Below are 22,347 nucleotides of genomic sequence, written 5' to 3'. Positions count from 1 at the left end.
TCCGAATTTTAATTATATTTAGTTTTGTTTTGTTTTTTTAATTATTTCATTTTTTAAAAACAATATCTATTAAATTGGGTTTCGATGATTGGCATTTTATTGCATTACATATATATATTTTATTTTTAGTAGAATATCGTTTTAAAAAATTATTTTTATCTTGTTTTTATGTTGAATTAATTTAGTTTTGAATAACATGTTGAATCAATTATTTTTATATTAGTTTAATTTTAGTTATTTTATATCAATTTCAGTTCTCGTATAAAAACTTTGAATATATCCTACTATTTTTTAGAAAAATAAGTAAAAGATAGAGAAAAAGAAAGTCCATTATACATATATAATTATATATATATATATATATATATATATATATTCTAGAGTCAAAGATAAAGTCCATAATGAGGAAGAAACGACAACTAAAAAAAATAATATAAAAGGAGATCACATCACATGTCAAAAGGATAAACACAAAGATTTGGGAAAATAATTGGGGGTCCAATTTCATATAAAAAAAATTAAATTATGTAAATGTCGTGGGGATGAAGTGCGCCACGTGGCAGATGTCCCTCCCTTGTAGGTGAGGTGCAACTACGTGATAAAAGATTCGGACTTTTTCTCCTTTTTTGCTTGTACTACTACGACTACTCTTTTTTTTTTTGTACTACTCCTTATTATTTGTTTTAAAAATAATAATATAATTTCGCCAATAAAATATAACTTTATTTTTTCAGAAAGAATAATTCATATTTTTGTGCTGTGAGCATTTTTTTTCCGTATATTTCACATTGTATTTAATATGTTTTAACGGTTAAATCAGTTAAGATTCTATTCCAAGTTTTCAACATATCTAATGTAAGGACTTTCCAAAACTTTCTTTGTCCTGATAAGGATTTTGCAACATGAAGAATACTGTAAAAAAACAATTTGACAATTTGATTCCATTCTTTTTTTTTTAATTTCGAAATCAATAAAAAAATTGCTTTTTAATCCCTTCATTGTATTGTTTAAAGTATGAATTGTTTAAAGTATGAATAGAGCTGGTCGGTTCGTCGAGGTTCTTCAAAACCGAATCGTATTAAATAAAAAATATAATATTTTTTCCGAATCAAACAGTCAAATATTTTTGAAAAGTAAAAAAATGAAATTTTTACAACTGAACCAATTTAAAAAAATCCATTAAAACTGAATTTTTGTAAAGAGATATATTCTTTTAATAAAACTCCGAAGCGAGCTAGAATCGGATCGAATATAATAAACGGTTGATATATATTTTTATAAAAACGAAAGAATCGAACCAAATCATTTTCAAATCGAACTCGAACCGAATATCAAAACATTTATCTTTATTTTGAACTTTAAAGACACTATAATAAATTGAACGAAATTCTTATATCAAAAGAGAAATAAACACGATAAAATATAAAATTATTGGTATTTTATTTAAAAGAAGGATATTGAAATCGCACATGGATGAAGAGAGAAGAAAAAACATATGAACTACACATGGATTTGTTTGGCTTTAAAGGAGTTTGCCATTTTTTTAACAATTAAATGTTTGTTGCCGACAATTAAATGTGTTTATTTATAATTATATTTCTTAATCTCTATTTCTTTAATTTGGGTAGTTGGGAAGTTAGTCCAAAAAAAATCACATAGGGGAAATAACAAATAAAAGTCAAATACTCGAGATAAATATGAGGTATGATACACGAGAATATCTTTGTATTTAATTATTAAAATTAAAATAATATTTAGATTTAACATAAAATTAAGCTTTAAAATAAATAAGCTATTTTTAAACAAATTTTTCTTAATAAAATTCAAATCACAATCTAATCAAATATTACAAAGAAATACTCATGTATTGTTTTTATAAATATAAATATAAATCTAAAAATAATCGAAATAAAACATTGAATTAATATCTTTCCTTTGCTATTATATAATCGAGATCCATTAAGAAATGAACGGTTCAGATTTATCCACTTTGCGAGATCTCATTCGTCGAAAACACTCCATCGTCTCATTTCAAAAAGCCTCGTTTCCTATTGGTTCACGTTGCGCGATATTTGTGGCTCACGCACCATCTGACGTCAGCGTCATCCCGAACAAAATAATCCTTGTATCCAAACACCTTGAATCTCACCTTATATCATGACGAGTGTACCATTTGGACACTTGTCGATCTCTCTCCCCTTCTCTCTTTCTGCTCTCTCAAGTTTTTTTCCGCGAAAAAAAACAAATTGAAGGTAAGGAGATTTATTTTTCCCTCCCTTTTGTTCTTGTTAGTTTGTGTGACTGAGCTGCTTAATTTTTTTTTATTTATGTTTTTTTTTCAGTTTGATTTCTTTTTCATACTTTTGTGTCATTCCACCTATTCGGGTTTGGTGAATCGATTGTACACTCGATTTCTGGTTCGCGTTTTGTTCAGATTCATGGATTCGATCGCGATCATGAACTTTTCCGTCGAAGACAAGTTTTCCGGACATCGATTGGGTTGTCCGGAAAATCATGCTTTACCTTGGGTTCTGTTTCTGGTACTTCTTCAGTTGAATGTCTTCTTGTTACCTTTGTTTCTGTTTCCGGTACTGAAAATTTGGAGGTTGCCGAAGTGTTAATGGTATGGCAGGTATATAGTTTGTATTCGATTTGCTTAAATCTAATGTTTTCTTCGAAGATTGCAATCGGATTTTTCAGACAACGAACAGTTCCTGCTTTGTCTTCAAAATTTCAGATAGTTTTCTTCTGTTTTCTAAATCTTGATCAGCAAGGTGGGTTTCTAGATTCTTCCTCTTGTTTAATTTGCGTGTGAATATTTTATTAACCGAAGTATAGGTATATATCAGATATGTAATAAAACGTGAGTTCCGTTTGTAGGCAAAGGAATCTTCGAGAAGAATCTGGAGACGTTCACTTGTCGTTGTCTTATGAGATAACTCTGTAGTAACACAAAAAATGGGGTCTCGAGTGAACTTCAGGAACTTCGCTGATGGAGACATGAACCAGAAGCAGGCAGTGATTGGGAATGTTCCATTGGCGAGGCAGAACTCTGTTTTCTCGTTAACGTTCGACGAGTTTCAGAACACGTGGGTCGGGTTAGGTAAGGATTTCGGGTCCATGAACATGGATGAGCTCTTGAAGAACATATGGACCGCCGAGGAAAGCCAAGCCATGAACACCACCACCACCACCACCAACAACATTAACAATGGTAATAACAGTAACATTGGTAATAGTAATGGCTTAGCTGTAGCTATGGGAGGAGGAGGGGATGGTTGTGTTGGATTTTCTGGCGGGAATTTGCAGAGGCAGGGATCATTTACTTTGCCTCGTACGCTTAGTCAGAAGACGGTTGATGAAGTTTGGAGGGAGTTGATGAAGGACAGTGACAATGGTGGTGGTGGTTGTAGTAATGGCGGATCAGATGTTCCTCAGAGGCAACAGACATTGGGAGAGATTACATTGGAGGAGTTCTTGGTCAGGGCAGGTGTAGTCAGGGAAGAACCTCAACCATTGGAGAGGCCAGACAACATTAATGGCGGCTTCTATGGCTTCGGTGGTAATGCAAGTCTCGGGTTACATCAGAACAATTTCGTATCTAACCACACCCTTGATTTCTCTGGCAATGCCGCTGGAGTCAGGCTGGGAGGGCTGCCACCTCGGTCGCAGCCGCAACAGGAGACCGCCTTCCCAAAGCAAGCCACGATCGCGTTCACAAACAATGTGGACATGGCTAACATCTCTAAACCCATTATACAGGTAACCGAGGACCTGGAAAACTGAAGATATAGAATAGTTAGTATGGTTCGCCTGGAAAGTATAATGCCTGATCTCGTTTGAAGCGAAATCAAATGTTGTTTTCATGTGGGTAAGCTGGTTTTGGATTTTCCATGGATGATTGACTTGAACCATGCTTGGTTTCTTGTATTGCCAGGAGGTGAGGAGTACGATAGCCGGGGTACAGGACTGTCCAGTGAAGAGCAATTTACTACAAGCTGTCAACTTAAAAACAGGGGTAACGGTTGCGGCCGTGTCTCCGGGAGGCCAGATGTCTCCTGACCTGACTCCTAGGGATGCATCTGTATCACCTGTTCCTTACATGTTTGGCCGGGGAAGAAGATCGGGTGCAGCTCTCGAGAAAGTGATCGAGAGAAGGCAGAGAAGGATGATCAAGAACAGGGAATCGGCTGCTAGATCACGTGCCCGTAAACAAGTAAACAACTTGTGACTTCTGGTAGCTTTGAGAGCTCTTAAGCTTATCGAACTTTTTGTTTCCCCCTCGTTTTGCTGGTGGGCAGGCTTACACAATGGAGTTGGAAGCAGAAGTAGCAAAACTAAAGGAACTGAATAACGAATTGCAGAAAAAACAAGTATTATACCCCTCTTTTGCCTTTCAATGTTTCGGTTTTTTTAGCTTTCTTTCGGGGTTCTGATTGTCATCGATCAAACGTTCCGTGCAGGCCGTAATCATGGAAGTGCAGAAAAATCAGGTAGTTCTCCGTATCTTTCCCGTTTACGTCGTGGAACACGAGAATGAGCTGTATATATATATATATGCTTCGAAGCTTCGTCGTTGCTAATGTGGTGGTTGATAATTTTGTGTCGTTGCAGCTCTTAGAACCGATTCGCCAGCCGTGGGGATGCAAGAGGCAATGCTTGCGGAGGACATTGACGGGTCCTTGGTAGAAAAACGAATGATCATAGGGACATCAGAACTAGAAAAACAGCTGTGAATGTGGTTAGATAGGTGTGTTCTCCTCCTCGTGTGAATTATGAACTGAAATCAGTTTGACAGAGACTCTCTTCTTTGTTCGGTTTCTTGAATGATTGCAGCGCATGGGTCTTGCTTCATGAACTGTGGGATGCCTTCCCGAAACTTTGGGTTTATTCTTCTCTGGTCCCATATGAAACATTCAGACAGCAGCTCTGTTTTTTTTTTTTAAAGATGGAACATGACAAAAGATCAAATCATTGTGTTTGGATTTCAGAAATGTAAAACATGGACAGTGAAGTTGGTCGCTGTCTATACGCAGATTGAAGAACACCGTTTGTATATGATCCACTAGACAAATCTTCCCCTCACGTTCAGTGTTTGATTGCACTACGATATCAATTTATTTTTTTTCTTATTTATTAAAAAAATTTAATAATATTAAACATAGTGATATAATTAGTATTTTGAACGTTAACCAAAGGCGCTCGTGGCCTAATGGATAAGGCGTCTGACTTCTAATCAGACGATTGTGGGTTCGAGTCCCACCGAGCGTGTTTCTTTTTCTTCTTTTTAATTTTTATTATACTTACAAAAACCCATTTCCAATTATTTTCCAAAGAATGATCCTTCAACAAAAATATGCATAAATAAATAAGAGTGAACCCATTTTTAATTATTTGCAGACTAGAAATTAAAAATTGAAAAAATTCAAGTAGAACTCATAATTTCCAAATAACATAATAACTAAAACTAATATTCCTTTCGATAAGAATTTCCTTGTTTTCGAGTTCATGCCACATCTTAACCTCTCTTCTTTAATGTCTGTATCTGTGCTTATGGGTATAAACGAATAACTAAAGAGACTTCCTAGCCCACAAAAAACAAAAACAAAAACTATTTTTTAAATGTCTTCTACATATGATCCCATTGAAAATATACATATACATATACATATATATATATATATGGTGCCAAAATAAATGCTGATAAAAGCTCTTGACAGGGCGACACGTGTTGTTAATTTTATGGTGGGTCCCATATAAGCCTTGTCAGTAAGAACATATACCCTTGAGTGAGACCCACCGTCTCCTCCCACCTCCCTCCTTTTTCACCCAAAGGCCCAAACCAAATCTCTCTCTCAGATCTGCGATTCACATTTTCCTCCATTTTCTCACTTCTTCAAACTCAGGAAAAAACCCTAATCCTCTTCGACACGCGATCTCCAATGGCGGCTCCTCCTTCCTCGTCCTGTTCCTCTCCTTGCTTCAGCTCCACGCGCTTGCTCTCTGCTCGACCGGTGGTTTCCCCTCCCTCTGGTCTCCTCCCGTCGCGCTCTCTCCTTCCGACACAGAGACTGTCCCTCCGATCGGCTTCTTTTTCCCGCCTCCGTGGTCCCGTTCTCTGTGCGCGTGATTCTCGAGGTAACTTCTATTCTTGCACACACAAAACATATCCATGTATAAGCACGTTCAGACACTTGTGCACCGTCGATCTGGTCTGGGTGTAGTTCAGTCTCCTGGGTTCTTTTAGGGTATAAGAACAGTGACTGTTTATCTGTTTGCTTAAGTTTTTAGGTATTAGATCGGATCAGGTCAGAGGTGACTGAGCTTGGTTTGGCTTGTTTCATAACATCACTTGAGCTTTCGTACCAAGAATCCACGCATTAGCGCAGTTTTTCGTCGACTTTATGACGGAATCATTGCTTTCAAGAATCTGCAGTAGAAAGTAGATCAGCGTTAAGAAACTGAACCAAAAGCTCAATTGAAACCTTTTAAGGTTATTACGATGTTCCTCTCTGTCCGTGTCTTGCCTGATTCCCTTGTTCCCATTGACATGGATCTTGGATCTGCGAACTAAGTGAATGTATGCAATAATCAAGAACGGCAGCCCCCTGCACCTATTTTGTAATAAATTGAGAATGTGACAGGGATCTTGAAACCTGAATTAGCAAGAACATTTGTTATAGTGATGTCTAAATACCAACTCTTATTGGAGGGCACAGGCTCTTCCTGATTAAATTTCAGGCAAAATCTTCATTGGATCATATGTTTTATTTTGTTATTCGAGTTTGATTTTTGTTTTTGATAATCCGAAAGTTCACTGAGTCTTTCGATATCTCTCAGAAACCGAAAAAATCCATGTGAATGTCTCCCCTTAAGTTGAGACTCGAACTTGGATTGGAAAGGAGTTTTGCTCCATCTTTTACCGGTTGAATCACACAATATTAGGTTACTCAGGTTTGATTTGAACAGAACGCCACAATGATTTTTATTTTCCTCTGTTTTGAGAAATGGAATCACTTTTTTGGCCCGATACCGTGCGTGGATGTTAGAGATGGCAAATGGGATTGCATTCATACGGTTCAGACTGGTTCCGTATCTCATTGCTAAAACCTGCAGTCATGTTCTTTACATTTCTTCTTCTCTGTGTTGTTCCTCAAAATCTGAGATACTGAAACGGAGAACATGACTTGTGGAAGTCTCGGCTTTTGGTTTCCGGGTGTTATGTGCAGCGGCTGTAGTCACAGAAGGCACGTGGGAGAGATCGGTCCTGAAAAGCAACAAGCCGGTGCTAGTGGAATTCTACGCGAGTTGGTGCGGTCCATGCAGGATGGTTCACCGTATCATCAGCGAGATAGCGGAAGATTACGCAGGAAAGCTCGACTGCTTTGTTCTGAACACGGACAACGACTTGTCAGTGGCCGAGGACTACGAGTTAAAGGCCGTGCCAGTGGTTCTTCTCTTCAAGAACGGGGAGAAACGAGAATCTATCGTGGGTACCATGCCGAAAGAGTTCTACGTCGCCGCCATTGAAAGGGTTATGGACTCATGAGAAGGTATATATATATATACACACACATATACACATATATATGTGTGTATGTGGGTGTTCATCATCTCAGTTCCAGTACATGGCACCTCACCGCCGTTGGAATCAAATCAAAGGTTTAATATCTACTTGAAAAAACCGAACTACTTTAACCTCTTGTCTTTGTTCTTTTATGTTATGTGAATATATAATGGTTTGTTTTGTAGAAAGATGGCTCTGAAATCATATATCCGACCATAATTGTACCTGTATTCAATAAAAAATTCATTGAGTATAATTTTAGAATAAATAAATTTTTTTAGAAAATAAATATTCTTTTTAACAAGTGAATTGGAATAAACATAAAGTTAATAAATCGAATATAAGCTCACGTAAAAAAAAAATATAATATTTCCAGCTGATGTTTTTTGATAAGCCTATGTCTTATACGTTGTTTTAAATCTTGATTAAAATAAAATAAAAGGGGGTCCATGTTAGTTTCATAAATATTAATTTGGTGAATTTGTTTATACGAAATTTTCGCATATAATTGGAATTGTAAAGCATATCCTAAAATTAGATTAAAATTTGAAATCAATTTCACACATAATGAAAAAAATATCGATCCGCTGCATGCATCTTCTGAATGCAATTAAAGAACCAACAACTCTTTAAATGAAAAAAATAAATAAATTTTGATATCTAATTTAAAATAAATAAATTTAATTTAATTCGAGTATATTTAAATTGATTTTGAATCCAAAATATATCAAAATTTTATAAATAAAAAAAAACAAATCCGAGGAATATTATTATTTATATACAATCTTCGACCGTTCTTTCTTACTCGCATCTTTCCGCTTCTTCTTAAATTTTCCCGAGAAAATCCGAGTACCAGAGGGAGAAACCCATCATCAACAACAAGTGAAAGTGTGCCCATTTGCTTTGGTTATTGCTGTGACAATTAATTTCTTTCGGGGAGGGTCTTCGATCTTCTTCTAGATCTGCGTTTTCTTCTCGCTCCTTCTGGTCACGGTATTGTTCTTTTCCCTCTGTTGACAAGAAAACGATCGATTATGATCGGAATTCATCGATTCTGATCCATTTTTGCACTTCACTTGCGGTGTAGTTCTGTTTGGATGCCGAGAAAACTCTACAAGTTGAACTTTCTTGGTGTTCTTTCGTACAATCCTTAGTGTTAGTCATCGTCAATTTCCTTCAATTTTTCCGTTTAATCGCATCATTTCTCCTGCGCGATCTTCTTGTTTTCTCATTTCCAGGAGCAGCGTCTGATGATAAAGTCCGAAAAGTTATGTCGAATCCTGACGCAGAATCTTCAGCGAAAACGGACGCCGTTCAGCCCAATTCAGCCTCATTACAGAACCGCTGTTCGGCCGGCGGTCCAGTGGCGATTCTCTGGGACATGGAGAACTGCCCTGTCCCGAGCGGTGTCCGTCCGGAAGATGTTGCCGGCAACATAAGAATGGCCCTGAGACTGCATCCTGCCATAAACGGTGCTGTGGTTGCATTCTCGGCTTACGGAGATTTCAATTCGTTTCCTCGTAGAGTTAGGGAAGGTTGCCAGAGAACGGGAGTGAAGCTTGTCGATGTACCTAACGGGAGGAAAGACGCGGCCGATAAGGCTATCTTGGTCGACATGTTCTTGTTTGCGCTCGATAACCGGCCTCCCTCTTCCATCGTGCTTATATCGGGAGATGTCGATTTTGCTCCGGCCCTTCACATACTCGGCCAACGCGGATACAATGTGATTCTAGTCGTACCTTCGGGCGTCGTTGTTAATTCAGCTTTGTGTAATGCCGGTAGGTTCGTTTGGAACTGGCAAAGCATTGTTCGCGGTGAAGGCTTCGTTCCTCAGTCGAGGCTATCTGATATGGCTAAGCACCTCATCGGCAGGGAGGATAACCCGAATGGGATGAATGGAGAAGAAGAAGAAGAAGCGATTCTGTATAGAGGAATCTCCCGGAACTGTTATAACCCGAGAGATTCCTCGACGGTCTTGCAGTCTCTTACCGAGCATACTACCGCATTGACTTGTCATCCCACTGCTTTCCCGTCTTCTTACGACGAGCTTGATCCCGCCATGTGGGTCGCAGCACCTGGCGATGTAAATGGTCTGAAGGGACAACTGGTGAGACTTCTCGAACTTTCGGATGGTTGTATGTCGCTCTTGCGTGTTCCATCCGTATACCAGAAGCATTTCGGTAAACCCCTTTACGTATCGGAGTACGGAGCACTCAAGCTCGTGGATCTTTTCAAGAAGATGGGCGACGCCATCGCGGTGGATGGTAAAGGCAACAAAAGATTTGTCTACCTTCGGAACTGGAAAGCAAACCCTAGCACTCCTCTCCTTGAGGAGGACAAGAAAGGGAAAGACGAGAGCTTGGATGATGACGGAGGAGCAGCCATCAGAGGCGGCTCCTCGGCCAAGTTGTCTGATGTGGACAGGAACTTGGAAGAGTTCAGGCATGAGCTGCAACAGATTCTAGTGAGCTACTCTTGTCGGATAACAGTCGGCTCTTTTGAGGAAAAATACCGACAGAGGTACAAGAAGCCATTGGACTACCGAAAGCTCGGGGTCGATCACTTGGAGAAGCTCCTGGACAAGGTCAGGGACGTTGTCATCATTTACAAAGATCCTGCAACCGAGCAGAAGTTCATCGAGCCCCTTTATTAAAATTCCCGAAACCGACCTATAGACCAGACGGTGCATTTTTTTCAGCCGTTCAATCGTCCCGTCGTGGTGCAGACAGTCTCTGAGGAAGAAGATATGACATGTTCCTCCATGAACGAGCATGTAAGCTCTTTAACATCCTGCTACTGTATATTTTCTCCGTATACTCTTCTCTATAGGGCAGAGATTTACAGAGATGATTTGAGTGTCCCACGTTGTCTTTCTTTTTAGGCATTCTTGAATCTACGTTCAAGCAGATGTAAAGATTGAAACTTTATGAAATAGAGATGAATGCTTCGTAGGGAAATCGAATCTAATGGAGATTTATAGCTCTGAACATATATCTGACTTGTAAAGACAAAAGAGTAGCAAGATCTGATCCACTTGACGTCTCTTCTCAGTTGGTGGAAAGAGCCGTTGTCTTACAAATGGGGCAGAGATTCTTGATCACGAGCCATTTCTTGATGCAGTCTGTGTGGAATTGATGGCCACATTCTAGGGTCCCAAGATCATCTCCTTCTGCATACTCCTCCTGTCCAAAAAAACGTCAAGCAGAGTGATTCACCAGCCAACGACACTGATCCCACCCGACCCGAGCTGCCCACGGGGAGACCTTTGGGTAAAGACGGGTCGAGTCTTCCGGCCAGCGACCCTTTGGTCAAGACAGGCAGTGTGTTATTATGTAAGGTCATACTTTAGTATCATTACCCAGCAAATACAGCAAGCCTCTGTCTCCTGCCGGGACTCGCCATCTAAATTCGCATACTTGTGCCGTTTCATCGCTCTCAGGATCACCTCCTCGCTTAAGCCCGTGCTCACGTCCCCTATCTGCTCCGCCAGTGCCAATAGCTCCTATACATTTCCCTACGGATGTCGGTAAAAATGCAGAGAAGAAGAAGAAGAATTGAGAGATATATAAGGTAAAAAGAAAACCGATCAAGCACCTCGTACGACATGCTGTCAACGTCAAGACGCATATCACGATGCCTGTCATGCACCTCGGCCGTGCCACGGTACATAAATGGATCATCCTGTCATATGATTCAACCAGTAAATAAACACATACTTCTATAAATGCCCGAAATTTCTGTATCATCTATTGGATTCAGAGGTGAGTTTCTACTAATTCAAGACCCTTCAAATTACTGAATACTGTGTAGCTACAAAGTATAAACGGTTTATAACAGCATGGACCGACTTGTTACGACAAAAAACCGTACCTCGAACGGTATATTTTCCTCTTGTTGCATGGCATTCAACACTTGAAGTATCTGTCAAATAAGATGAACATATCCAATTAACCATTACATATATACTAATGAAGTAAAAGATGAAGCAAAAGGTCGAAAACCTCGGACATGAGCTGGTTCCTTCTATCGATATCAGCAGATAAACTCCTTCCTAAATGTTGCAAATGGCGAAGATCATTCTGCCTCTCCGATGCCAGTCCCGATCTTCTGGGCCATGGCCGATGATGGCTCCTGCCGCTAGACCCAGAAGGCATTGCCGCCGCCTCGTTCCATGGAACAGAAGGGCCTGTGCGTATTGAAGGCAGAGGACCACCACGACTGGCAGATTCAGATCCGATGGAAGAAAATAACGACGAAGGAGCAAGCTCTGATGTTCTTGATGGATTATGCGTCGAGCCACTCCGGGAAAGAATCCATGCGGGAATCGGCTGGAAAGAAGGGATGCTTGAACTCATTCCCGGCCGAGGGTTTCCACGACTGAAACTCCAAGTGGACTGATCCGGCATTGGATTTCTCATTTCAGTGGAAGGTCTAAACAAATGATACTCGGGGTTTCTTCTCGGCACGTCTGGTGGTAGTCCAAATCTCCCTCCACGTATCACGATACCCGGACTATTATTCCGGGCAAATTGTTGTATATTCCTAGTCAAAACAGGGAGGTGGATGATATTCGACTGACTCTCGTTACAGCTCGGGATACCAGAAGGGGTAGTCACTGGTAAATGCTGTGGTGCAGAAATTTCAGCTGATGATAAACTGAATGGTACCGAGTCCTGCATCCAACTCAGAGGATTTCTCGTAGAAGGAGAATCATTTGACCCAACAGCTCTTCTACCACCCGGTCCACACCTTGAACCATCATAATGGGGTAAGCCATGGCCTGAAGCTCCTTCGAGAGCCTTTCTTTTGCACGAGGAACCCCAACCATCGAGGGAAGAAGCTGGACCGCTACAGTTATTATCATGGCGGAAAACTACCCCAGAGCTCCGCCCACCGCCATCATTGTTGTCCATACGACCGGAGCTTGAACCTTGCAAGAAAGTCGGCACATTTTGGACATAGCCAGCATGAGAATGAATACCGGAATTGCCAGAACTCGACCAGCCATGGCTTTCATGACCACTGGAGCTTATATGAGCTGACCGTCCCGAAGGTGTAATGCAGTTTGGAAACTGACCGTCCACCGGATCCAAAGAGGTCTCTGAACCGGTGCTAGAAATGGGCTGTCCATCCACTTCTTCGGATGAACTGACTGTACGGCGTGGCCTTTGCGGTGGATCCATACCTCTGACCGATAAGAACACAACGAAAACTCCCTTACGGAATCCTGAAATCAAGCAAGACGAAAGCATACATACATGAGAAAAATGAACGAGAACTCGGAAACAACTGTGCACGAACTACTCTACATTATTTCATAGTCTCTTCCGGATTTAAGCTATGATCATGCCCATGTTAAACAGTTGGAAGAAAATCGGAATCCGACAAGACACTGAAAACACCAAATCCATCACAATGTAACCTAATCATGAATTGCTGCACATTCGGATGAAGAACAACGGAAACGAAAAAAAAAGACTCATGAAGAAATCGGGACCGAAAATCCGACGAGGAATTAAATTTCTAATCTTGGAATGGAAACCTAAAATGGGTCATCCCGATCTGTCAGCGTCGCCCAGCTCTTGCAGAGAATCACAAGAACGAGACAATCTGGACAATGAAACATATGAGATATCGATCGAGTTGAGTGACGAAAAGGACAAAATCGTGAGATTGAAGGGACGGTACCGGCAGAATCTGTGAGAGGATCAGACGGGTCTTCAAGTAATCTCTGTGATGCCCAGAAAAATCTAAAAAGGAAAGATTTTTTCTTGAAAGAATAAAAGAAAAGGCGTTTCTTTATGGGATGGCAGGCTCTCTTATTTTCCTTTCTGGGTGTTTTCTCCTCTCTTCGATTCTATACTTTCCAAGAAAACGCAAAACTTTTCCAAGAAAACGAAGGAACAAAGAAGAAGAAGAAGAAGAAGAAGAAGAAGAAGACGAGAAATAACACACGAGAAAGGACAGAGAGCATAAGCAGTGGATGAGGGGGATTAATGTGATATTTTTTATTTGGGTTTTTATTTTTTTATTGAAATTAAAAATCATTAGATTTTATAATTACGATTACCATGAATATAAAGAGTTGGACTTGCCCGAGTGGTGTGGCGTTTAATAGCTTAAGCTTCTTCTTCTTCTTCTTGATTTCCCTGGTCCTGCATATAGTCGACGTCCACGTAGCATTCATGCGGTGAAGAGGTGGGTCCACGTGTATGTGTGTATGTATGTATGTATAGATATAACCATCAAATTTAAACCCTAATAGGTAGATGAACATATGGGTTTCGGTAGTACATTACATTATTTTTTTTTTAATAGCTAGATGAACTTGTATCTTTTTATATTATATGTTGGTTTATTTGAATTTTACTCTATTTTTACTTTTAAAAAAATATATACTATTTTTTAAAAAATATTCTTCATTTTATTTATTTTTAATCTAACACACCTTTTAACTTTCTCATTTACTAGAAAATTACTTTAGGTTTGTTAAAAATCACCTTTATTAATTCTAAAAAATATACATTATCCTTTATGTTATGGCATTAGTTTATATATAAATTATACAATTTTCCGTTTTTATTCACTAATTTTGTCACTGATGTAAACTAAACCAAATATATGGTTTTTATAATGGATGTTTTTTATAACATTTCTAAAGTATATGATTTTTTCTGAGTACGTGAAATAATTTTTTTTTAGTTTCCCTTTTTTATTTTTAATCATTTTTTAATTGAATTGATTTTTATATAATTTTATTTTATTTGATTTCGTTTATTAGAAATCTGAATATTTGTAAACCCTTAAATCATCTAAAAATTGTTAAACCATTAAATTATTAATCGTCATATTGGCAAACAATGCTTTAAACCATTAAAACAATGCTTTCCTAATAGATTATTTTCACATTTTCAAGAAAATTCGATTTAAAAAAAAAGCTTTGTATTTTGGTGGTATTCCTTTTTCGTCTTGTTTTTTCAATCTTGGATGAGTTTAATAACAAAAAAAAAGACGATTAGATAAAACTTCTAAATAAATTTGGTCTTCTTATAACATAACAATTATATATTTGGACCACTCATATGATAATTTTATTTACGACAAATCTTTGTGATATCATGACTCCACTTGAATTTCAAAGGATTCACAAGAATGATATTCTCCGGTTCTTGAAGAAGTCACAGAGGAAAAAAACGAAGAGAAACTGTCTAGTAGACCAAAATCGATCCTAAACCAGCTTAAAAAATACCCTGGTTTTCGGTTCACGATCGGTTTAGCTGAAATCTCGGTTACCCTTCGGTTTACCAATGCGAATTTACCAAAGTGCCATCAATGGGCGGTTTCCGAAACCTCCACTTTGCTCAGCAACTCCCGAAGCCTCTTCTTCATTCGACGGCTTCCACATATATGTCTTATAAATAATAATCTCGAGCTTATTATAAATACAGCCTAATGAAATATAGGCCAACTTGTAATCTTTTTTTTTTTTGGATAACGGAAGACCCTCACCTGTTATCATTCGGACGCGCTAACTAGGTAAACCTCCGGTTCGGAAACAACCTTTATATATGGATCATATAAATCCAGGAATTACTTTCTTCCCCACCAGTTAGGAATCGAACACTCAGCCTCAAGGTGGAGTTACCTCTTATCCAAGTTTGACCACTCACCCACGATATGTTGGGTCCAACTTGTGAGCGAAAAAGTCTACATCATCTCAAATCTTTCATCGTTTACATGTCAATGGAAATACCATCAAATTTTAAATCTCTAAATTAAATGAATATTAAAAATTACAAGCTAATTTGTAAATAGATGCGAAAGTGGAAAAACAATACATCAATTTTCGAAAAAATGGGGAGAAACATCACCAAATATTCATGTTCAATAAAAAAAAATCTGTTTTGTATTTTAAAAATAATACATCAGCTTTAAAATATAATATATATATATATATATATATATATATGTAAACATTTTTTTCCCTTAAACTTACTAGCTATTATCCTTGTTAATTATTTCGAAAAATCTGACAATCATCGAATACTAAAATCATTAAATTTTTTTCTATAAGTTTGAAGATTTGATAGAAATTATTTTCCCGATTTCAGCTGGAAATGATTACTTTATATACAACAATATACATATATATATATATATATATATGAGCATATGCCTCATCTTCCATCAGAGAGGGCATCTCAAAATATGATCCACATTCACGAACAAACATAATTAGTTATCAATTAGTTAATTAAAACGAGGAAAATATTTTTATATGAAAATAAATAAATAAATAAATAGTCTTCCACCAACCCTTCACCAACCACCTACCACTACTACCACCCATTGCATGACTCTTCACCCTAAAAGCGGAGTTGGTGATCAAATTGACCTCCCATTTGGCCCTGTAGTAAAATACTGTATGTGTACATGTATATGTACGCACGTGTGTACATGTATATATACGTGTTCAGTGCCCCAAAGCCAAAACATATGATGAGTCCAATTTCGCCCACATAAGCATATATTAATTAAAATCTATAGAGTAACGTATAGCCCAAATATAGAATAAATATCCTAGACTATGGAAATCTTACTTCGCTATAAAAAACCGTAATCATTTCTTTTCTAAAGAAGGAAAAAAAACATAATCACGTATTTATTGAAATTTCAATTTAATTTTGTATGTTTATAAATTAATTATCATAATCATTTGCCAAACCAATCTTTGGTGCGTTGGATTTGTACCCACACTCCTACCTACTCCCGTATAATGAGAGTCTCTAACCAAGCCCGAACCGGGTTCGGTCAACCCGGGAAACAAAAACCCACCGGTTCGAACCGGTCTCTTCTTCCTCCTTTATATTCCATGTTCATCCCCCCCCCCCCACATACCCTTGTCCCCCCCCCCCCCCCAATCTCCATGAAAGCAAAGAATTTCAGAGAGATAGAGATGGCGACAACGGTGGAAGCAACGAAGAAGGAGACATCGACTAATGGAGATGAACAGCAACAACAGTCTCAGGCTCTCAGACACCAAGAAGTCGGACACAAGTCTCTCTTACAGAGCGATGATCTGTATCAGGTCTGTATATACACACACATGCACATGCATGCGTCTGATTCGGGTTAAAAACTCTGTAATCCGAACGGTCCACGATTTTTGTGATGGGTTCGAACCAGTTCATGACATTTATGAATCATATGAACATCGCAGTACATATTGGAGACAAGTGTTTATCCGAGGGAGCCAGAATCGATGAAGGAACTCAGGGAAGTGACAGCGAAACACCCATGGTAATTTTCCCTCCGGATCCTCCGAATAAATTTTAAAAATAAAAAACATTCACGGGTCTTCGTGTAATTCGTTTCTGATGGGCTTTGGGTTCGGACAAAAAAAAAAAACAGGAACATAATGACAACATCTGCGGATGAAGGGCAGTTTCTGAACATGTTGATAAAGCTCGTCAACGCGAAGAACACGATGGAGATCGGTGTTTACACCGGCTACTCTCTCCTCGCCACCGCTCTTGCCCTCCCCGATGACGGCAAAGTATACATACACTCTTACATCTACATATATATGTATATTATATGTATATACACGATCCATTCCCTATGTTTCCGGGTTTTTTTATTGATATTAAATTTGCCTTTTTTTCCCTTTAAAATTCAGATCTTGGCGATGGATATCAACAGAGAGAACTACGAGCTGGGTTTGCCGATAATTCAGAAAGCCGGAGTTGCCCACAAGATCGATTTCAGAGAAGGACCTGCCCTTCCTGTTCTTGATCAACTCGTTGCTGACGTAAGCTTCTTCTTCTTCATAACAATCACACAATTATTTAATCATATATTTACCAAAAAAAATTAAATGATACTTTTACCAAATACACCATAAAATATTAACAAAAAAATAAAATTTAAATTCATGTGATCAGGACAAAGTTAGGTGACGTGTCTAAACAGATGACTTGAGTGGTATATCATGAAAGATAAATATATTCACTTCTAACTTCCAAGACATACATATTATGCCAAGTCTTAGATATTATTTTCCATATTAATTAAAATTTTCAAAAAATCTTGAACATATGATTAACAATCATTCATTTTAAAAAAATATGAAAAAGACTGGGTATTTTGTTTTTTGTGTGGAAAGAGAAATGATAGTGTGTGGTGGGGGTGCAGGAGAAGAATCGTGGAAGCTTTGACTTTATCTTCGTTGACGCGGACAAGGACAACTACCTGAACTACCACAAGCGGCTGATCGATCTCGTGAAGGTAGGGGGAGTGATCGGCTACGACAACACACTCTGGAACGGCTCTGTCGTGGCACCACCTGATGCGCCGATGAGGAAATACGTCCGTTACTACCGGGACTTCGTCATCGAGCTCAACAAAGCACTCGCTGCTGACCCTCGGATCGAGATCTGCATGCTCCCTGTTGGTGATGGTATCACTATCTGCCGTCGGATCAACTGACCGAGATTTGACTCTTTGTGGGCGCATCGCACATGATTATTACCCCCATCCTTATCGGAACGTAATCTGTACTCCACTATTGGAAAAAGATTTATATATATATATATTCATGTTTTTTTCTTATGAACAAATAAATAATTTGCCTTTTGGTTTATTTTGGTGTAATACCCGCAAAGTTTTTTTTTTTCTCGCACCATTAATACTTTTAGTCATAAAAACATAGAATTAGGTATGGAAAAAAAATACAAATTATACATCTAGCATCCAAAATAACATCTAAATAAATTAGGAAATCATTTCGAAAATACCCACATTTAGAAAAAAAAAAAATCGCAGCACATAAATAGATAATATGTCTTTTTGTGGTCAGTTTATTTGTTGAGGAAATTTGCACCGTCATTAGAAATCTATACCTTTTTTTCCTTCATTTGCAAACTATACATTTTTATGATTTTTGAAAAAAATACTCTTACTTTATTGTATAATTTCAATGTTGTCATTAAACATTTCAAAAAAATTATAGCATAAAAAATATATATTTTATTCAGAAACTATTATCTCGGAAAACTGTTTTTTTCATCCGGAATAATAATTTCCATAGGTGAGAATCTGTGTTTTAATTGGTTTAACTGTTTTTGTATACGAAAAAATCATTTTTTTATCAAGAAAAACTGTTTCTTGTCCGAAAAAAATATTGTTTCATTCGGGAAAGACTTTTTTTTATCCGAAAGAAATGTTTTTTATCCGAAAAAATCTATTTTCGTCCGGGAGAATACTTTTTTTTTAGAGAATTGTTTTCATCGGGGAAAAAATGTTTTTTATATGAAAATAATTTTTTTATACGTGAGAACTATTTTTCATTCGGACAAAAAACGTACACTCCCGAACTAAAAATAACTCCCTCTAAAAAACAGTTCGTCCGGACAAAAAAACAAACTTTTCCGAACGAAAAACAGATTTTTCCGGACAAAAAACAGTTCTTCCGGACAGAAAAAGATTCTTCCGAATAAAAACAAACTATCTCGAACAAAAACAGTTATCCTGGAAAAAAAATTCTTCCGGACAAAAAACAGACTCTCCCGGACGAAAAACAGTTCTCTCGGATAAAAAACAGACTCTCCCGGATGAAAAACAATTCTCTCGGACAAAAAACAGACTCTCCCGGATGGAAAACAGTTCTCCCGGATAAAAAACAGTTCTCCTAGATAAAAACAGTCTTTCCCTGATGAAAAACAGCTCTCCTAGATTACACAGTTTCCAAAAAAATCTGCTTTTTATATTACACATTTTTTGAGTACGCTAAATGGCAATATTGAAATTATACAATAAAGTAATGGTAGTTTTGTCAAAATTTTATAAAAATATATAGTTTGCAAAGGTCATAACTATTTTATCATACTTTGCAAAACACCATATCTTTTTATCACGTTTAACCAAAAACCCTATTTGTTTCGGTGAGAGGGTGGTGGCGGTGGGTCCAACCTGATTATTGTTTTAATAGCGTAATGATATATTTGACGATGGAAGGAGTCATGTTAGTAATCACTCCAAAAAAAAAGGGAATTTACATTTTTTTGGTAAGAAAACACTCAAATACTCTTAATCACGAATATAGCTAAAATTATGTACGTGTGTAATTTTCTGTTGAATTACGTGCTCGTCGAGTTCCTTTTTTCCCTTCTAAATTTGTATATTTTAACAACTCAAAATGATTATATATATATATATATATATAGGGAAAATGACATTTTTCTACACGAATTTATCAAAATGTGACATTTTCCTACACGAATTTTTAATTTGACAAATGTGTATACTCAATTAACAAATTTTCCAAATACCTACACGAAGTATCCAATTTTAGTGCAATTAACTACACAATCTGAAATTATCAATTAATTCCTGACGTGCCATGCCACGTGGTGGCTCACGTGGCATGCCACGTGGGATTTTTTGCCATGTCAGCGCGAATTAAAAAAAATAAAAAAATAAATATATTTGTATGTATGCATATATATATTTTTAAATTTTATAAAAAAATTAAATTTATATACATACAAATATATAAATATATATGTGTATATTCATATATATATACAAATATAAACATATATATATACAAATATATATACATATACATATACATACATACAAATATATTTACATGTGTATGTGTGTATATATAAATATATTTGTATATATATATATATTTGTATAAAATCCCAATTTATACAATATATACTTTTTAAAATCTATACGAAATTTAAATTTATATACATACAAATATATAAATACATATATATGTTTATATATGTATTTTTTTATTTTTTATTTTTAGGAAAATTTTTATTTTTATATTTTTTAATTCGCGCTGACATGGCAAACAAATCCAGCCACGTGGCCTTCCACATCAGCAATTAATTTGTTAATTGAGTGTAGATATTTGTCAAATTAAAAATTCGTGTAGGAAAATGTCACATTTTGATAAATTCGTGTAGGAAAATGTCATTTTCTCATATATATATATATGAGAAACGAGACTATTTTATTTTGTTAAACTTCAAGATTCCGTTTTTATGTATTAATTTTTACAAAACCATGTAAATTTCTTCTGAATTTTATGTCTTTAATGATGTGATAAATTAGTGTATATTTGATGATTGTAATAGAAAGTTCCGAGAAACTTTAACAAAAATTACTGTTTTGTTGACGCTGTGAAATACTCTCTCGGTCTGTTTCGTTTATCCGTTAATATCTCGTCTCGTCAAATTTAAACGATGCCGATATAGGAAGATATTATTCATAGAATATTATCATTAATATTGTTATGATTTAACCTAGATATTATATCTAGAATATACACTCTTCTATTAATCGTTTCCTATACGTTCAGGCAACGCTGGATCAAATGTTTCCCATTCGTGGATGAGAACTGGCGGAGGAAGTTCGGGAGGGTAAGAGAAGATGGATTCGAGGGATATGGGTGTCTCCGAGAGATTGTCTTCCCAAACTCCTGACGGCATTATGCGTTCCATAGGTTATCTCGAGGAGGATTCTTCCCGATTTTCGGGTACCCGCTAGCCGTGAACTCGGGCCCTTGTTAGGTTTCCTCTTGTTGTGCCTCCACAACTCGACCGCTACCTCGTCGATTATCGATCGGGAAGACCACTCGGCCATGAACCAGCCGGTCCTGGAATCCGAACCAGACCGGCTCACCGGATTGCGTAATTAATGTTCAACCAAGGAGAAGCTAGACGATGAACATCGTAGGGTCAGGGTTTGCTTCAAGAATGTGTAAATATTATGGCCATTGAATTTCATTTTTAATTTTGGGTTTTTTTTTAGCGAGAATATGTTTTCCGTACGTATGAATTGTTGGTATGACTTGTAAAATTAAAACACTAAAAATCCGGCATGATATTCTGCAACTCATATCTCTCGTGCCATAATCTCACCAACTACAAATACGTACCCACGGGGTAATACAATAAAACCCGGAAAGAATTGGTTGGGTTACGTGTGCGTATTTCGGCATGCATACGTACGTATTTTTTACGTACGTGCATTGCATGCGTATATATTATTTAAATAAATAAATAAGAGAGTCTCACTTTCCGTAACCAACCACGGAAGAATAGGGATAACTTGTTTGAATGGATCCCCCAACGGCCTCTCCACAATTTAAGTTGCCATGTCTTTGTTCTTACACTTTGGTGTTTCATTATTACATCTTCCTCTCTTGTCCTAACCAATCTTCTATATAAACCCAAACTCCACACTTTCAATACCATTCACCAATGGCTTCCCTTTCTTCTTCTTCTTCTTCTTCGATCTTTCTTGCATTAACCCTAATGCTCATATCATGTTCCTCCGCAACAAGTAGGCTCCCCTCTTCGAGAAGATCGGCTTTGATCGATCTTCTCCCTCAGAGATCCGGCGTCGGATTCCGGCTCACCCTTCATCACGTCGATTCCGGTAAGAACCTGACCAAGATCCAGAAGATCCAACGCGGAATGGGTCGCGGCTTTCGCAGGCTTCACAGGCTCAGGGCTGCGGTCTTAGCTGCTGAAGATGACGGCGCTAACGTCGAAGCTCCGACTCATGCCGGAAACGGCGAGTTCCTGATGAAGTTATCGGCCGGAACTCCGCCCGTTACCTACTCGGCCATTGTCGATACCGGCAGCGATCTGATCTGGACCCAGTGCAAGCCCTGCACTAAGTGTTTCGACCAGCCTACCCCGATTTTCGATCCTGAAAAATCTTCTTCCTTCTCCAAGTTAGGATGCTCTTCC

The 22,347-nt window shown here is 37.6% G+C and overlaps 6 protein-coding genes and 1 non-coding gene across 17 annotated transcripts in view; 6 read left to right on the top strand and 1 right to left on the bottom strand.

Moving 5' to 3' along the window:
- Positions 1-2,165: 2,165 nt before the first annotated feature.
- Positions 2,166-4,893, top strand: LOC104819575 (ABSCISIC ACID-INSENSITIVE 5-like protein 6). 4 transcript variants are annotated; one of them, XM_010549713.2, is made up of 7 exons: positions 2,235-2,252; positions 2,435-2,632; positions 2,881-3,762; positions 3,938-4,216; positions 4,302-4,373; positions 4,464-4,493; positions 4,615-4,893. In XM_010549713.2, exons 3-7 carry the CDS (start codon positions 2,959-2,961, stop codon positions 4,687-4,689), a joined length of 1,260 nt encoding a protein of 419 aa, XP_010548015.1. In that variant the 5' UTR covers positions 2,235-2,252; positions 2,435-2,632; positions 2,881-2,958; the 3' UTR covers positions 4,690-4,893. The 4 variants fall into 4 exon arrangements, with proteins under 4 accessions (XP_010548013.1, XP_010548015.1, XP_010548014.1 ...); XM_010549711.1 differs by lacking the exon at positions 2,435-2,632 and having other exon boundaries at positions 2,166-2,252; XM_010549712.2 differs by lacking the exon at positions 2,235-2,252 and having other exon boundaries at positions 2,281-2,632.
- A 305-nt stretch (positions 4,894-5,198) lies between these two features.
- Positions 5,199-5,271, top strand: TRNAR-UCU. Its single transcript has one exon. It is a non-coding gene; the product is annotated as a tRNA-Arg (tRNA).
- A 535-nt stretch (positions 5,272-5,806) lies between these two features.
- Positions 5,807-7,786, top strand: LOC104819573 (thioredoxin M3, chloroplastic). 2 transcript variants are annotated; one of them, XM_010549709.2, is made up of 2 exons: positions 5,807-6,138; positions 7,197-7,786. In XM_010549709.2, the coding sequence occupies exons 1-2, from the start codon at positions 5,943-5,945 to the stop codon at positions 7,547-7,549; spliced, it is 549 nt and encodes a 182-aa protein (XP_010548011.1). In that variant the 5' UTR covers positions 5,807-5,942; the 3' UTR covers positions 7,550-7,786. The 2 variants fall into 2 exon arrangements, with proteins under 2 accessions (XP_010548011.1, XP_010548012.1); XM_010549710.2 differs by having other exon boundaries at positions 5,809-6,138; positions 7,230-7,786.
- Positions 7,787-8,318: 532 nt separating this feature from the next.
- Positions 8,319-10,373, top strand: LOC104819571. 4 transcript variants are annotated; one of them, XM_010549705.1, is made up of 3 exons: positions 8,319-8,560; positions 8,655-8,722; positions 8,806-10,373. In XM_010549705.1, exon 3 carries the CDS (start codon positions 8,838-8,840, stop codon positions 10,218-10,220), a length of 1,383 nt encoding a protein of 460 aa, XP_010548007.1. In that variant the 5' UTR covers positions 8,319-8,560; positions 8,655-8,722; positions 8,806-8,837; the 3' UTR covers positions 10,221-10,373. The 4 variants fall into 4 exon arrangements, with proteins under 4 accessions (XP_010548007.1, XP_010548005.1, XP_010548006.1 ...); XM_010549703.1 differs by having other exon boundaries at positions 8,655-10,373; XM_010549704.1 differs by having other exon boundaries at positions 8,319-8,722.
- Positions 10,374-10,490: 117 nt separating this feature from the next.
- LOC104819572 (E3 ubiquitin-protein ligase MBR2-like) lies at positions 10,491-13,543 on the bottom strand. 3 transcript variants are annotated; one of them, XM_010549707.2, is made up of 7 exons: positions 13,256-13,536; positions 13,110-13,177; positions 11,569-12,794; positions 11,438-11,488; positions 11,162-11,248; positions 10,926-11,069; positions 10,491-10,749 (listed from the first exon to the last, which is right to left on the bottom strand). In XM_010549707.2, exons 3-7 carry the CDS (start codon positions 12,748-12,750, stop codon positions 10,615-10,617), a joined length of 1,599 nt encoding a protein of 532 aa, XP_010548009.1. In that variant the 5' UTR covers positions 12,751-12,794; positions 13,110-13,177; positions 13,256-13,536; the 3' UTR covers positions 10,491-10,614. The 3 variants fall into 3 exon arrangements, with proteins under 3 accessions (XP_010548009.1, XP_010548008.1, XP_010548010.1); XM_010549706.2 differs by lacking the exon at positions 13,110-13,177; XM_010549708.2 differs by lacking the exons at positions 10,491-10,749; positions 13,110-13,177 and having other exon boundaries at positions 10,989-11,081; positions 13,256-13,543.
- A 2,944-nt stretch (positions 13,544-16,487) lies between these two features.
- On the top strand, positions 16,488-18,178 carry LOC104819570 (caffeoyl-CoA O-methyltransferase 1). Its single transcript, XM_010549701.1, has 5 exons — positions 16,488-16,655; positions 16,788-16,867; positions 16,979-17,123; positions 17,247-17,378; positions 17,762-18,178. The coding sequence occupies exons 1-5, from the start codon at positions 16,494-16,496 to the stop codon at positions 18,053-18,055; spliced, it is 813 nt and encodes a 270-aa protein (XP_010548003.1). The 5' UTR covers positions 16,488-16,493; the 3' UTR covers positions 18,056-18,178.
- A 3,650-nt stretch (positions 18,179-21,828) lies between these two features.
- Positions 21,829-22,347, top strand: part of LOC104819569 (aspartic proteinase nepenthesin-1) — a 1,597-nt gene continuing 1,078 nt past the window's right edge. The window contains exon 1 of one of the 2 annotated variants that reach the window (XM_010549698.2): positions 21,829-22,344. In XM_010549698.2, coding sequence (XP_010548000.1) covers positions 21,853-22,344 — 492 coding nt within the window. In that variant the 5' untranslated portion in view covers positions 21,829-21,852. The other variant, XM_010549699.2, reaches the window with a different exon arrangement.

This window comes from Tarenaya hassleriana, unplaced genomic scaffold, assembly GCF_000463585.1.
Source record: "Tarenaya hassleriana unplaced genomic scaffold, ASM46358v1 Cleome3, whole genome shotgun sequence".
Classification (NCBI taxonomy): domain Eukaryota; kingdom Viridiplantae; phylum Streptophyta; class Magnoliopsida; order Brassicales; family Cleomaceae; genus Tarenaya; species Tarenaya hassleriana.
Note: the sequence above shows the minus strand (reverse complement) of the source record. Positions and strands in the feature narration are given on the sequence as shown.